The 15,434-nt window shown below is 36.6% G+C and overlaps 1 protein-coding gene across 5 annotated transcripts in view; it reads right to left on the reverse strand.

Moving 5' to 3' along the window:
* LOC134352086 (SPRY domain-containing SOCS box protein 3-like) overlaps window positions 1–15,434 on the reverse strand; it is a 39,063-nt gene that overhangs the window by 17,864 nt on the left and 5,765 nt on the right. For 2 of the 5 annotated variants that reach the window (XM_063059244.1, XM_063059247.1), the window contains exons 2-7: window positions 11,188–11,332; window positions 9,939–10,113; window positions 7,774–7,961; window positions 6,045–6,147; window positions 4,308–4,433; window positions 76–3,549 (exon numbers count right to left, since the gene is read on the reverse strand). In XM_063059244.1, the coding sequence (XP_062915314.1) occupies window positions 3,200–3,549; window positions 4,308–4,433; window positions 6,045–6,147; window positions 7,774–7,961; window positions 9,939–10,113; window positions 11,188–11,313 (1,068 nt within the window). In that variant the 5' untranslated portion in view covers window positions 11,314–11,332 and the 3' untranslated portion in view covers window positions 76–3,199. Of the gene's footprint in view, window positions 1–75; window positions 3,550–4,307; window positions 4,434–6,044; window positions 6,148–7,773; window positions 7,962–9,938; window positions 10,114–11,187; window positions 11,333–15,434 lie in introns of those variants that run through there. The other 3 variants (XM_063059242.1, XM_063059243.1, XM_063059248.1) reach the window with 2 other exon arrangements.

Below are 15,434 nucleotides of genomic sequence, written 5' to 3' on the forward strand. Positions count from 1 at the left end.
AAGAAAACAAAAATGATGAGAAAAACCTCTCTCGTATATTAAGAAAAGCACCAGATTTTCCATTAAGGAGTGTGTAATGATCAAGTTTCCCAAATTTCTTTAATGTGGCAGACAGCCTCTGGAATTCTGTGTCTCCATACAATAATTAACTGAGTTACTTAAACAACGTTCAAAATATACATTAATTGTCTAATGGTAGAACTATCACATACCTACCATACAGCAAGAGGTGGTACATAAAATACGATTTGCCACGATTATAGGAAATTCTGACTGGTGTTTATAATACATATCCATTTATTGACATATTTGCAATACTGTACTGTGATACTATTACGAAATGTATGGTTACTTTACTTAGCACTTGATTAGTAGTATTTGTATGCATAACAATTGTGTATGTGTTATGAGTTGATGCAATCCTGTTTAGAATAGTTATGGCATAATGTACTCTAGCTAGAGAGATGGACAAGAACTATCCCTATTGAAAAAAAGGGGATTATAGAAATTTTAGAAATCTTATGCTTAAAATATTTGGCTTGATATTAACACCAGGAAAAGTTAATGGAAGTTCAAAGATGATTGTTAACTAATAAATCCAGGAGAATAAAATATATTTTCTTTCAGGCTTGGAAAAAATATAGCATTGCTATTCTAATTTTGATTAAGATTTCATATTAAATATTCAGCTGTGATATAGTATTACACACCAGACTGCAAGTTAAAGTACAAATTTTTAGATTAAGCACAAGGAAAAATTGAGTGTCATACAACAGTACTTGCAAACAGAAATGATACAAACATTACAAACAAGCTTGAAGAGCACAAGAGTCCAACGCCTCACACAGAATGCTACACCTAAAACCCAAGAGCACAAAATGGTTTTTTTTCCCTGTACTGAGAGCCAAGTTTGTAGATTGTTTATTGTAACCCTGAAAAGTGAGACTAGATTTGTGAGTTTGACAAAATGTAATATCTTTGTATTAATAGATGTGATTAAATAAATAGTAACTTGTGGTGTGCAATGTGTTGCATCAATTGAAATATTATAAAGGGATCAAATATAAAACAAGGTTTGAAATGGCACATGATGCCATATTTGCACGCTGCTATGCAAGGAGAACTTCACAGCTTTTATGGCCTGAAATTTTAAATAGAAATTCAGCAGTATTTGTTTCTTTTAAGATCTCAATTTTAAACATTAATCGGACTATTACTCTAAAGCAAAGACAATATGTTTGCTAACCTGTAGGAGGCATAGGGAGGTTATAAAGCTGAATATAGAAGATATTTTCAATTTCTTTCTGAACAAATATGGCACAGCTCTAAGGAAAGAAGTTTCACTTTTTACACAAAAAACCTCAAAATTCCTACCTTTGGATTTTTTTTGCATCCAGACATTTTCCATCTTTGCAGCACTTTATATTTGTCAAAGACATCATGTTTTTCCCCTATTAAGTTGCTGGTTGTTTTTTTTTTGAAAATGTTAGAAGTTGTAAAAGTACAAATCCAAAAGGGGCAAAAAGTATACAATGGTGACTACATCACAACAGAAGAGTGAAAATTGCATTTAAACTTTACAACAGATCTGGAACCAGAATGCCAAAACCAGAATTCAAGTTACACAAATATTCCATTTGAAGCGCTGAACATTAGAATTAGCATTGCACATTAATTACGTTTCCAGACATTCACACAAATTAAACCTTACTGGTAGTTTCCATCATTACAAACATAAGCAATTTCCACTCAAACTATCTTCTACAGAAGAATGGGCGGTCAATAGTCGGGAAATATTATATACTGTTTCTTAGTATGCCCAGAAAGCACTATTGGAATAAAAACAGGAAAAATTCATATTTGTTTACATTCTGCTATGTACTAATGGTCTCATTTCATTTGGCATAAATACAGCCAATTTTGAAATAGGTGCACTAACTTCCATACTAGGCAAAGTAAAATTCTTGGAACCAATTTGAGGAATAACCCACTGAAGCCAAATGTGACCGATTCAAAGTAATACTTCAGAATGTGAGACCAACCATCCTTTGAGCTGGAGGTTGGCAATAATTACTTGATTATAGTAACACTAGTAATCAATTACCATTATCAAACATCATACAGTTGATGAGCATTCCATACATAAATTGAACAGAATGAGATTTCAAGCAGCTTTGCAAATGTGCTCCATTGCCTGCAATAGGAAAAGTCTATTTTGGGGATTAAAACTGTTAAAGGTCCAATGAAAATCGTTAATATGCTTTTTACTCAATTCATTTTAGATTGCTCGGATAGTAGACACTTCTATTGCAGTGTACCAGCAACTGAAATATTTAAATATGTTTTTACAACACAGAAATTAGGCTTACATCAAATTTAAAGTTGAGATTGACAACTATTTTCTTCAGTCACACTTACCAACATAAATTTTACAACAGCATCCACTCTTCCAGCTGATTCTTCCCTCTCCTGAAAGAGGTTAATTTCAGAAGGTTTTAATAATTACTTCAGTAAAATGTAAGTGCAAGCCCAAACTGCTGTTGTTTGTCAAAATTTTCTGACAAAAGTTAATCTGAACCTCATCAGATGTTCACTTGCACGTCTCCAGTAGCGAACAGTTACTGGGAATAGGAATCAGATGTTCACATACACATTTCCAGTATCACAGTTATTGGGAATAGGAGTCAGTACATTATTCCCCCTCCAACTCAACATTGACTGATCAGACTTGGCTTTATCCCAACTAAGAACTAAAGCTCAGGAAAAACTCAAATGATTTCCCTGGTTTACTTGGAGAAAGACTCAACCAATGAGGTAGAGTTTACTGAAGTTTTCTTGAGAAATAAGATATGCATGCTAAACATTTTAGACAAGCTGATTATTTAATATATTAGGTGAAAGTGCTAAATAACCTACAAAAACTGTGTAGATTGAGGAAAACACCCTTAGAACACAGGTCACTTTATTGAGAATAACACCATCTCAAACCCCTATTTGTACTTCTGCCAATCTGTGCTCACAGATAACAGTTCTTGTAAAATCGCTGCAAGGAGCAGGAACCACTCAAAATGAAGTAGAGAGCATCAGTCATCTTGCACTCCTCATTGTACAGCAGCAATGCTCCACGTCCATACTAAATAAATTTTTAACTGCCATTAGTTGCAAGAGTCACGATTTAAAGGAAATCAAACCAGAAGTGTTAAGTCCATCGACATCTTTTCCGTTGACAAGTTTCAGAATCTACTGTGGAGGAACTGTCAGAATCACTGCCTGATGAGCTGCAAGCAGCCTCACTGCTGCTACCTTCTTGACTCATAGTGAGGACCCAACCCAATCGATTACGTAGCACACGCTTCAGACCCGGGGGTAGTGGAAGAACCTCCAATTTGTCAATGTGATCAGGCAATAATTGCTGAAGCCGCAGACAGCAAAGATACTGGAGAGAGGTTGGGGAGAAACACGAGCGAATCACTTTCATACTGCTTCTTGCTGCAGTGGAACAAACCATTGGAAAAAACTTCTTGTTTTGCAGTTTGGTAGCTGCAACTCCTTTATAAAGGAAAAACACTTATTAATGCCAGCTATGCACAACTTCATTATTAGATTTTAAACAGATCAGCTACCTGCCAAGTCTTGAAGTTAAAAGACAATTAAAAATTTTATAATCTCCATAAACTATCAACCTTTGGCCAGCAAGGTGCGTAATATGGACTTTTGAAAGTATACATCTAAAGATTTTCCAGAATACAGAGAAATTGTACATTACTTGAAAATTTCTCAAAAGCTTTTAGAAACAACTTAAAGCAAAGCCAAACATTCATTCCTGGAGTCTAAAACCTTATTGTTCTTTGCATAATGTGTACACTCAGAAAACTGAACTTCATGAAAATAAGCCAAGCTGCAATTTTGGAAGCATCTTAAAATGGTATTTTGAGACTCAAATTTCGAAGCTCTTCAGCTGGTGGTTTTCAGGCTGTTGGCAATGTAAAAAAAATTCCAGATGAACATAGCTTTACAGATGAAGTTCATTGGAGTTATCCAGATCATTTGGTTTGTATAATATAAAAACTAAAATCCCTACTCACTCCTGTTACCTTTAGTGATTACAGAGTTTAAAAATTTAAAGCCCATAAATACCAAATGTCTTATTAAAAATATGAATAAGTCTGATTTATAACCAAAACTGGTGATTTTAAAATGGCCACAGTTTGTGGCTCAGCAACAAGGCATCAGAAAATGATAAATAACCTTAAATTTTTTTATGAAGCAAGCAATGTAAAATTTAATTCTATAATACTAGATCATACCTATGCATTTCCTGTTTTTGAAGAATGTCAAGACACCATGCCATGTATCCAGATGAACACCTATGATGGAGCCCTGCCCAAATCTTGTTGAGAAGTGACTCTTGGCACCTTTGTGATGGAGTACACCTACAAAACATTGCATATGTTTTCAGAAAAATAGCAGCATTTATTTGAGATACAGTGTGGAACAGCCCCTTCTGGACCAATGAGCCACACCACCCACCAACCCACCCATTTAAAACTAGCCTAATCAAAGGACGATTTACAATGTCCAATTAACCTAATAGCCAGTACGTCTTTGGATTGTGGGAGGAAACTGGAACATCCAGAGGAAACCGGAACATCCGGAGGAAACCTATACAGTTCACAAGGAGAATTTATAAACTCCTTACAGACAGTGATGGAACTGAACTCCGAAACACCCTGAGCTGTAATAGTGTCGTGCTAACCGCCGCTCTACTGTAGTTACAAACTACTGTATCTAATTTCCATGATTTATAAACATTAACAAACCCAAGCTATTTACGCTGAATACATTCGAATGGTATTTAACACTGAAGTTAGGAATAGTTAAATTCTTAGCTGTGTTCCAAGTGTACAGAGTTTCAAGATCTCCTTTAGTGTGGGATCAGAATGTGAAAATAATCATTTTCTTAAAGATACTTAAAAGGAGGGCATTAGGAGAATGGCTACATACATATTTTGCACACAAGATTTCAACTTGATCATTATAATCTCAAATACAAACTTTGTCAAAAAAACCTATTTCACTTGTCTCTCAAAATTCTATTATTCTTCCATCAGTTATTTTTCTAGGTAATTGTCAGAATGTAAATGCATGTGTTAATTATGCAAAGCATTCTTGTGATAAACTTTTATCAGTGTTAAGCAAAGTGGGAGAGAATTCCTTTGATATTTGAATTCTTTCACTGAGTGCTGTTGACAAGGAGGAAGTAAATATAAAAACTTATAGACTGGTCAGGTGAGTGGGAAAAAGGCAAATGAAATTCAGCCCAAGAGCTGAGACACTGAATTTGGCAAGAAGAAATTGAAGGAATACAGGGCAAGTGGTTTGATAATAAGTATTTGAGGAACGGATTCAATAGATGGAAATGTAGGCAGACAGCAGGACAGTTCGATAAGGAATGTGGCTAAAGGTAACAAACGGGATGCTTTATCAAAAGGGATTCAGGAATAAATTATACTGGGGCTGCCTAAGCAATTCTTTCCCAGAGCTTCATTACTGTGTAGTTTTGATTATCACATTATAAAGAGAAGGGGGAGGGTAATTACAGGATAGATGAGGATGTTACCAAGATTGAAATTAAAAACCAAGTTGGACTTTATTTACAGTATAGATTATAATCAAGCTGTTTCATATCACAGGTAAATAAAGAATAATATACCATAGATGTATAGTCAATAACTAAGGGATATTGATTCACAATCAGTACAAGGGAACTACGTCAGTATCAGAAATCCCAACTAGTGCTGGGATCTGGAATATTTTGCCTGGAAGGGTCATCATATTTTAGTGACATCTGCAAGACCACTTGACGATCAATCACTAATATAGCCGTCTTCATCTGGGAGAAAAGATAGGTGCAGGTAAGTGTGAACAGGCCACCAAGTCCACAGCATGTGCTATCATTTCTTGAAGAGAAACAGTGTTTAAATTTAAATGGGGGAGATTTGTTATTCCTCACTTGGAAAGTGACAAATAATTAAGAGTAGTACCTGTGTAGGAGAGACCCCAACTATTTTCATCCTTTCCCAGTAAACTGCAAAAGGTGTGACGAAATTTGTCCAGTTTGACATCAGTTGTTCCTATTCCTACCATCTGAATGATGCACAAAAATACAAGAGTGGGCGGGTTAGGTAAGCTAGCAAATACTCTAGTTGCAATGGTTAGAGAAGCACGATTATATTCAAAGAATGCAATGGGAAACACTGCTGCTACAAGCAACCATAGAAAATCTTACTCCTGCACATTAGCTTAACAGATATCAATTTATTTCTATGAAACAATGGATATTGATCTACTGTAACCAAATATAACAATATAGCTCCTGTGTTGCAGTGTTTAACATAAGGTGTGATCAAAGGTGGTAATTTCAAAGAACTCTGAGCAGGAAAGAGGTGGAGGAGCTAAATGCAACCAGAGTCAGGGTAGAAGAGAAGCTCGGACAAATTATGAGCAAGGCCATTGGTGCACAGCAAGAAATTCTCTGTAGAGCTGATTATCTGGGACCCATTTTAAAAGTGGATATACAAAGACGAAAACCTTAGATAATAGAACAAGAGATCAACTGTAACAATATTACTCACGAACATTTTATTGAATTCAAAGATCTAAGTTGAGTCACTCAGTACCAAAAACCGAGCTTGACGAGTTTCCTACAGAACTATTATTTAAATGGAGCTCAAATTTAAATGGGGGACAGTTTACAACTTGAGTCACTGCTTAGAATGATATTAAATTACCTGTATTGATTATGTTCAAATTATTGGATTGTTTTATTTGACCAAATGTTCATTACTGGGCAGCCAAAGATTTTTGAACTCCATTCAAAGGATTCAGTGTCAAGTTCAGTTGTGATACATTTTGGACTGAAAATGGAATGTGCAAGACCCTGGTATTGAAAAGCAGCTGTATTTAAATTGGGCATTTATTTTAACTGCAAACGAATGTCAGTAACAAAACTGGCACAGATTGTATTAATTGACAGCTTGTTACAACTTGAAAAACAAAGATTCATATATCAACATCATTTTTGGCAATATTGTAGAATTGCACATGCAATTCAGACAAATCAATAAATTAATGTGGGAAATAATATGAGGCGAAACAAGATAAATGCAGAATTAGTCAGATGTGATAGCTAATGATTTGATGGAAATACTTAAAATAAGTGCAATCAGTGGAAATCAATGTCAAGGTACAGCATAAAAAGTAAATATAAAATTGATGACGAAGTAATGTTAGCACACAAGTTTGTGAAAATGAATATGGATGTAAAACTGGTTACCCAGTCTTATAGAACAGTACAGCACAGGAACAGGTTCAATGTTGTGCTGAACCAATTAAATTAGAAATCAAATGGCCAACTAAATTAATTCTTTTGGTCAAGACAATGTCCATATCCTTCCATTTCCCCTCACATTCATGTGCCTATCTAAGGGTCTGTTAAAAGTCTCTAATGTATCTGTCTCCACCATCACATCAGGCAGTGCATTCAAGGCACTCACCATTGTTTAAAAAACACTTGCCGCTCACATCTCCTTTGGATGTACCCCTCTCACTTTAAATGCATGCTCTCTGGTATTAAACATTTCAACCCTGGGAAAAAGATACTATCTGCCTGCTCTATCTGTGCCTCCTATAATCTTATAAATCTCTATCAGATGTTTTAACACTCTTTCATAAAGAAATATACTTTTCCATAAAGTATAAAACTATACCTACCATGTCTGTACCGTATACCGGAGAGGTCATTTTTATTTCCCAGAAGTGTTGTCCCTCGCTCATTTCTTTGTCGCCACGAACCGCTGCTGTTCCACAACTATAGTCCATATGGAAATTCACCTCTCTGTTCTCACAGCTTAGCAGTGTAGCAGAAGATTTGGTTGAATCATCCCACATCCATTCGAAATCTGCAAAGTGGACTTGTCTTTGAATTTAACTGGTTCTAGTCATATTTAACATTTTACTGGAGTTGACATTGTTTCCAGCAAACCAAAGCTCAACATGTTCATATTAAAAGGCGCACAGTTGTCTTTATTAGATCCACACAAAGGGGCTCAGTGAAATCTATTAACAATTTGATGGCATTCATGCTGAAAACCTGTTGAAGGCCAAATAGATGTGATGCACATTTTTTCATAACGCTTAAAGAACACGAGTCATTTTATGGTGGAGGAAATGAAAGAACACATTAACTTTCAATTTACCATTTACTTTTGAATTATTAATATGAAAAGTATCCCAAATATTGCAGTTTCTTCAGTTTGATCGTAATCAAAATGTATTTAGATTATTCAGATTTTTCTTACCCATGGCTAGTTAAACACAGAACATAGAAATTTACAGCACATTACAGGCCCTTCAGCCCACAATGTTGTGCTGACCATGTAACCTACTCTAGTGACTGCCTAGAAATTCCCTAGCACTTAGACCTTTTTTTTTTAAAGCTTCATATACCCATCTAAGAGGCTCTTAAAAGACCCTACTATATCTGCTTCCACCACTGCCAGCAGTGCATTCCACACACCCACCACTGTGTGGAAAACCTTGCCCCTGACATCCCCTCTGTACCTACTTCCAAGCACCTTAAAACTGTGCCCTCTCGTGTTAGCCATTTCTGCCCTGGGAAAAAGCCTCTGGCTATCCACATGATCAATGCCCCTCATCTTATACACCTCTATCAAGTCACCTCTCATCCTCCGGCACTCCAAGGAGAAAAGGCCAAGTACACTCAACCTATTCTCACAAGGTACACACTCCAATCCAGGCAACGACCTTGTAAATCTCTGCACTCTCTATAGTATCCAACATCCTTCCTGTAGTGAGGTGACCAAAACTGAATACAGTACCCCAAGTGGGGTCTGATCAAGGTCGTCTATAGCTGTAACATTAAATAAACAAAGCAAAGGCAATCAAACAATCTAGATTCACCTGCAGTATAACATACAAGATGGAGGAAAGCATACAAAAGCGTAAAAGCTAGAAAAATAAAAATCTAATTAAAGGAACAAAACCATGTTATATAATCAGACATTTGTGGAGACAGAAAAAGTGTTAATATTTCAGATGAATAGCCATTAGAATCTGAGTGTCCCCAGCACCAATGGTTCCATTTGATATCAGATGTATACAGTATACAACCTGAAATTCTTACTCTTCACAGACATCAGAAAAAAAAATCCCAAATGACAGAAACTTCGGAACCCCAAAGCAACCCCCTCCCTCACACATGCAATAGCACAAAGAATCAACCCTCCCCCTATTTGCTCCAGCAATAGCACTAGCCCCTCCTCCCCCACCATGCCAGCAATAGCAAAGCCCCCAGAGTCCACGATCTAGAGTCCATCAAAAAAAGAAGTCCATTCGAACACTTCAGTATCTCAGTCAACATCTCATTTTACTTAATATTTTCAGCATTGATGGGACAAGCAAATATGCTAATTTCCCATATTTGCCAATTATCAAAACCCTGAACTAGAAGTTGTAATTTTGATCTTCAGAGATAAAGCAACAGGATTAAGTATTCCCGATGACTGGTTTACACTCCTCTCCCCAGGCTATTACCATATACAGTAAGCATCCAATAATTCACTATCCTACTGTTCAGAAACCTTGATGATTTGGCATGTGGCTCCTCAACCTACCAGAGCCCTCATTCCCCATGTTCCCTTTAAACTCTCTGGGTTCAACTGGAACATTTATGTGACGATGAAACATTGGAAAAAAATGATTAATACTCCACACACTTAATTGGACTTGTACCCAATATTCCAGAAGGCATGCTAATCTGGCACCAGAATCCTGAAGGGCTGGATTACAAGAGTTTTACTGTACAGCCTTAATTAATCCCCAGTTCATCACAAGAGACAATGGTTACTGAAACTCACATTCATCTTCCTCTCCACAGTGGCAGTCCTTCATACGATGAAAACTACGCATACTACCACAGTATCGAGTATCATTTTGGTTTACACAGTCACAATACGATTCTCCTGTCACAGGTAACGCAGTTGGTATTGATGGTGGTAAATGGAATTCTGGCTCAGAATCAGAGTCACTGTGCTTTAAGAGGTGGGAAAAGAAAAGTCTTAAACATTATAATTGTACAGTCTTTTAGACACCATTTGTTCTATGCAAAATTGTAGAACTGAGAGCAACTTTTTGAAAAATTACTTTGGAAGAAGAACTTAAAGCAAATAGAAAGAGTTTACTATTTTTTAAAAAAATCTGTCTAAAAATTTGATACTAAGTGAAATACATATTTGGGTGAGAAATACTCAACTGCTAAAACTTTATATTTAGTAGATTGAGAATTACTGAAAAAACAATTTTCGGCTAATATGCATTTTGAAACATGTAACAGCCAAAGCCTCAGCTTCTTTTTTTCCCCCCAATACTAAAATAAACAGCTTCAATATTACTATATTGGTCAGCTCTCATGAATTTATTGCAGATTAATGTATGGACTTGTCAAAACTATCGATGGACATGGAAAAAGTAGCATTAAAATATATTCTTAAATTATCTTAGTTTCAGGACTCTACAACTCACATACTCTATTATTTATTATATTTCTATTTGAACGGTTTGTCATTTGCACTGTTTGTCAGTCTTTGTGTAATTTTTCACTGATTCTATTGTTTTCTGTTCTACTGTGAATGCCTGCAAGAAAATGAATCATGGTAGAAAGCATATGGGTAGAAAGGTACTTTGATAATAAAGTTACTTTGAACTTAACTTCGATTTTCAGTGCAACAGTTGATAAAATGATTCTCTGAATTATGCTTTACAGAAAAATTAGAATGGAACTTCTAAACTTTATTAAAGGTAAAAATTATATTCTACTAAGGATTTCACAATATTTCACACTTTGCAGAAGTTCCAAATTTAAACATCCAAACTTTGGTACCACAAAAGCAAAATTGCTTTTGAGATAAAAATGAAGTTTAGCATCAGTTTATTTCTCATCAAAATACTGAAATTTAAGTCTGTCACTCCATTTTTTACTGAACCAAAAGCATTCATTTTCTGACCTGTTGAGCATGTCCCTATTTCAGATTTCTAACATCTGAAGACATAGCTTTATGGAATAAAAGACCTGACAAACTATGAGCAATAAAATATTTTGTTACCTACCTGACCATCTGAGTCATAGACAGCACCTGCAGAACCATCAGGCAATACTACAGCCATAGCATCTGTTTCTCGAATGCCACTGTAAACATATCGCCAGGCACGATTATTTCTGTTACTCCGAGACATGTTTTTTCCCAAATCTGTCCTGTAATGAGATTTATACAATAGGTTAGTCAAAAACTAGATTGTTTTTATTTTATTTAGAGATACAGCATAGAACAGGCCCTTCTGGCCCAGCAACTAACCTATTTAACCCTAACCTAATCAGAGGACAATTTTAAATGACCAACTAACCAGTATGCTTTTGGACTGTGGGAGGAAATCCATGTGGTCATCGGAGGGAATGTAAAAACTCCTTATAGACAACTCCGATGAACAGAGCTGTAACAGTGTTGCACAATTTCAAAAAAAAATTGTTAGTTATTTTTTAATGTCAAAGTAAATACTTATCCAACTGTTCCACTGATTTTAGTGGCTGTTGTACATACAGAACTTTAAACTTACAAATCAAGGTACCAATTGTTAAATTAAGTATTTATTTAGCTGTATTCTGTGGATCTCTGTGCTTCTGAACCTGCGCACACAAAAAGCTTGACGAACTCTGTCCATTTTCCTCCAGCTTTGTGTTTTGCTGCAGATTTCCAGCATCTGCAGTCTTTTATGTTTTCACACAGACATTGAGATTGACTTTTCTATTTTCAGTCACATCCCTTTCCCACTTGACCCAAAGAGCAATGATAGTGATGGGAAAGTGAGGGTTAACATCTAGGCTCAAGTGTCTAATAACCAAGTTTATCTTCATAAGAATCTGTTTCAAGGTCCATCTTAGCAGCGCGCAATAGTGTTTAGTCAGCAATGAAAAGCAAATATACACTATTTACAGGATTATTATTTCCTGTCCCTGGAAGTAAATGGTATATTTTTATGACCAAGACAGCATTCTCCATTTGATAGCTTACTGAATACCTTTCCCAAATTACAAGTCATACACTATTCACTGCTATTGACATGACTTATTCCTTTCCAGTTTTGGAGGTCAAAGAAAAACGCTGTTGCTGACAGACTTGGGAAAGAACGTTGAGGACTCAAACATCACACCCAAAACCAAAAGAAAGTATATCTAGGCAGACAATTCAGTATCATGCCAATAGCCAGTTTTACTGATTGGATCAGACATTAAACCTTTGTAGGTGAATGTAAAAGAGTATGTTGAAAAATGATGGAGATATTTCCAGTGCTGACTTGGAAATAAATGGTTACTGGTCTAATGTCTGGAACTCCTTATCTGGTGATACAGCTGTGGAGGGTGCATCATCGGAAAGACTGCAGTGATTCTCCTGACTGCCACCTTCAAGGGAATTAGAGCTGAGCAACAAAAAAATGCCAACAATCCACATTCCATAACCAACATTTGAGCTTTGTTATTTGTGGGTGCATACAGTGCAAAAATTGGCTGCTGCTTTTCTCACCTCATATGTAAAAAGTACTTCATTGACCAAGTAATTTGGGACATCACTGGGTAGTCATTGGAAGTTGGAACATTTTGAAGATGGGGCAAGTGAAGTTATCCCCTCAGGTTCAGCAGCCCCCTGTTGAGCGGTAATAACTGTTCCTGAACCTGGTGGTGTGGATCCCAAGGCCCCTGTACCTTCTTCCTGATGGCAGCAGCAAGACGACAGCTTGTCCTGGGTGGTGGAGGTCCCTGATGATGGATGTTGCTTTCCTGTGATAGTGTTTCATGTAGATGTGCTCAATGGTGGGAAGAACTTTATCTGTGATGGACTGGGCTCCATCTACTAAGTTTTGTAGGAATTCCTGTTCAAAGGCATTGGTGTTTCCATACCAGGCTGTGATTCAGCCACTTAATATACTCTCCATCACATATTTATAGGTTTGCCAAAGTTTTAGATGTCATACCAAATTTCCACAAACTCCTAAGAAAGCAGTTGCTGCTGTGCTAGCTTTGTAATTGCACTTACATAGTGAGCCCAGGACATGTCCTCTGAAATAATAACACTAAGGAATTTAAAGTTGCCTCTCCACTTCCGATCCTCCAATGAAGACTTGCTCATGGACATCTGGCTTCGTTCTGCTGAAGTCAATAATCAATGCAGACATTGAGCAAGAGGTTGATGTCATAGCACCACTCAGCCAGATTTTCAATCTCCCTCCTATATGCTGACTAATCACCTCCTTTAACAGTGGTGTCATCAGCAAGCTTGAATATGGCATTGGGGACGTGCTTAGCTACACAGTCATTAGTGTAAAGTGAGTAGAGCAGGGGCTAAGCACACAGCCACGTGGTGCACCTGTGCTGATACAGCTCGTGGAGATGTTGTTGCCAATCTGAACTGACTGGGATCTACAAGTGGGGAAATGGAGGAACCAGTTGCACAAGGAAGCACGACGCCATGGTATTGGAGCACCAATTCCACCTCAAAGCATGGAAACCAATGTCTAGAAATCTGTGAATGCAAATTCTATTCTTAATGTGCAAACATATCAATATTTAAAACTGCAATAATGAATTCCTTGCTCAATAATGCATTCACAAATCAAATCTGAATTAATCAAATATACCAAAATGTACACATTCCCAAAGTTAATACAACCAACCAAGCAGCAACTGCAAATTGTTCAGACATTGAATAAAAATCAACTTTATTTAGATCAGTTAAGGATAAAATTTGAAACCAGTTCTAAAATATGTAACAGTTGTATTTTTATTATGACATTGCACTAGCATTCCATGTAAAAGCATTGTTCAAGCTTGCTTAACTGATTCGTGACTCAGATTGCGTTTCAACATTCATTTCATGGCACTTCAATACATAAAACTCCATAAAAGATCAGTGTATCAAATGTTTTTGCTTAACAACTACCTACCAACTACACTCAGTGGCCACTTTAGTAGGTACACCAGTACAATTGTTTAATGAAATATCCAATTAGCCAGTCATGTGGCAGCAACTCAATGCATAAAAGTATGCAGACGTTGTCAGGAGGGCAAACATCAGAATGGGGAAGAAATGTGATCCAGGTGTCTTTGATCACAGAACGATTACAGGTGCAGGCTGGGTGGTTTCAGTACCTCAGAAACTGCTGATCACCTGAGATTTTCATGCACAGTCTCTAGAGTTTACAGAGAATGATGCAAAAAATGAAAAAAAAAACAGAGTCAGTTCTGTGGGCATAAACACTTTGTTTAAAAAGGTCAGAGGAGAATGGCCAGACTGACAGGACAGGGATATTAACTTAAGTAACTACATGTTACAACAGTGGCGTGCAGAAGAGTATCTTTGAATGCACAATATAATCACACCTTGAAGTGGTTGGGTACAGCAGCACAAGATCACACTAGATTCCGTTCCCGTGGCCAATTTATTAGGTACACTCCTGTACCTAAAGTGCGAATTAAGTGTATTAAAGTTGACAACTCAAGTATTCAGGTCACTGATGTACTTAAACTACATACATTACTACTACAATCAGGATAATAATTAAAGTTAACACAGAATTAAGGACCCAGTAAAACATTACAGATCTAATAGAAGCTCTTGGGTATTGTTAGAAGGAATACTGTTATGAAATGCAGCCAGAGTCAGGGGATTCTTATTGGGGGCAAGAAGAAACAATAGGCAGAAAAAGGGAAGTACAGCGGGGGAACTTTAAGGCAATAGGAATGAGATCAGGTAGTATGACCTCAGAAAGTGCTAGTGAGTGTAGAAATGGCAGGATAACAGACAAATGTACAGCTGGATATCTGTGTAGAAGGGAGGGTTTTAAATCTGTGTACATGTATGGAGCTGGAGACACTGGAAAATTCTCCAGTACTGGAGAAAGGTGACATTTAAATCAATTTGATAGGTGGTATATACTGGAAAGTATCATTGATTGGGGAGGATAAAGAATATTTTCAAAATGATTGGGAGAGATAAACATCGGAATAAGAAATAGTTTTTAAACTTGGATAAGACTAATAGTTCCAGAGAATCAAAGGTGAGCTTGCATGCATACACTTTGTAAACATAAGCAATATAATACACATGCTGGTGAAATGCAGGCACAATTAATCGTATGTGGTTCTATTCTTGAAGCTGTCTGTAAGCAGATTTCTCCTAAAGAAATGTCCATTTTCTGTAACTACCCATATTCGTTCAGCATACTCTTGTTACAATTATCCTGTTTTATTTAGTAATCATTCTGACACCTGTAATTAAACTATTGGAACATGTACTGCATCTAGC

The sequence above is a fragment of the Mobula hypostoma genome, chromosome 9 (assembly GCF_963921235.1).
Source record: "Mobula hypostoma chromosome 9, sMobHyp1.1, whole genome shotgun sequence".
NCBI lineage: Eukaryota > Metazoa > Chordata > Chondrichthyes > Myliobatiformes > Myliobatidae > Mobula > Mobula hypostoma.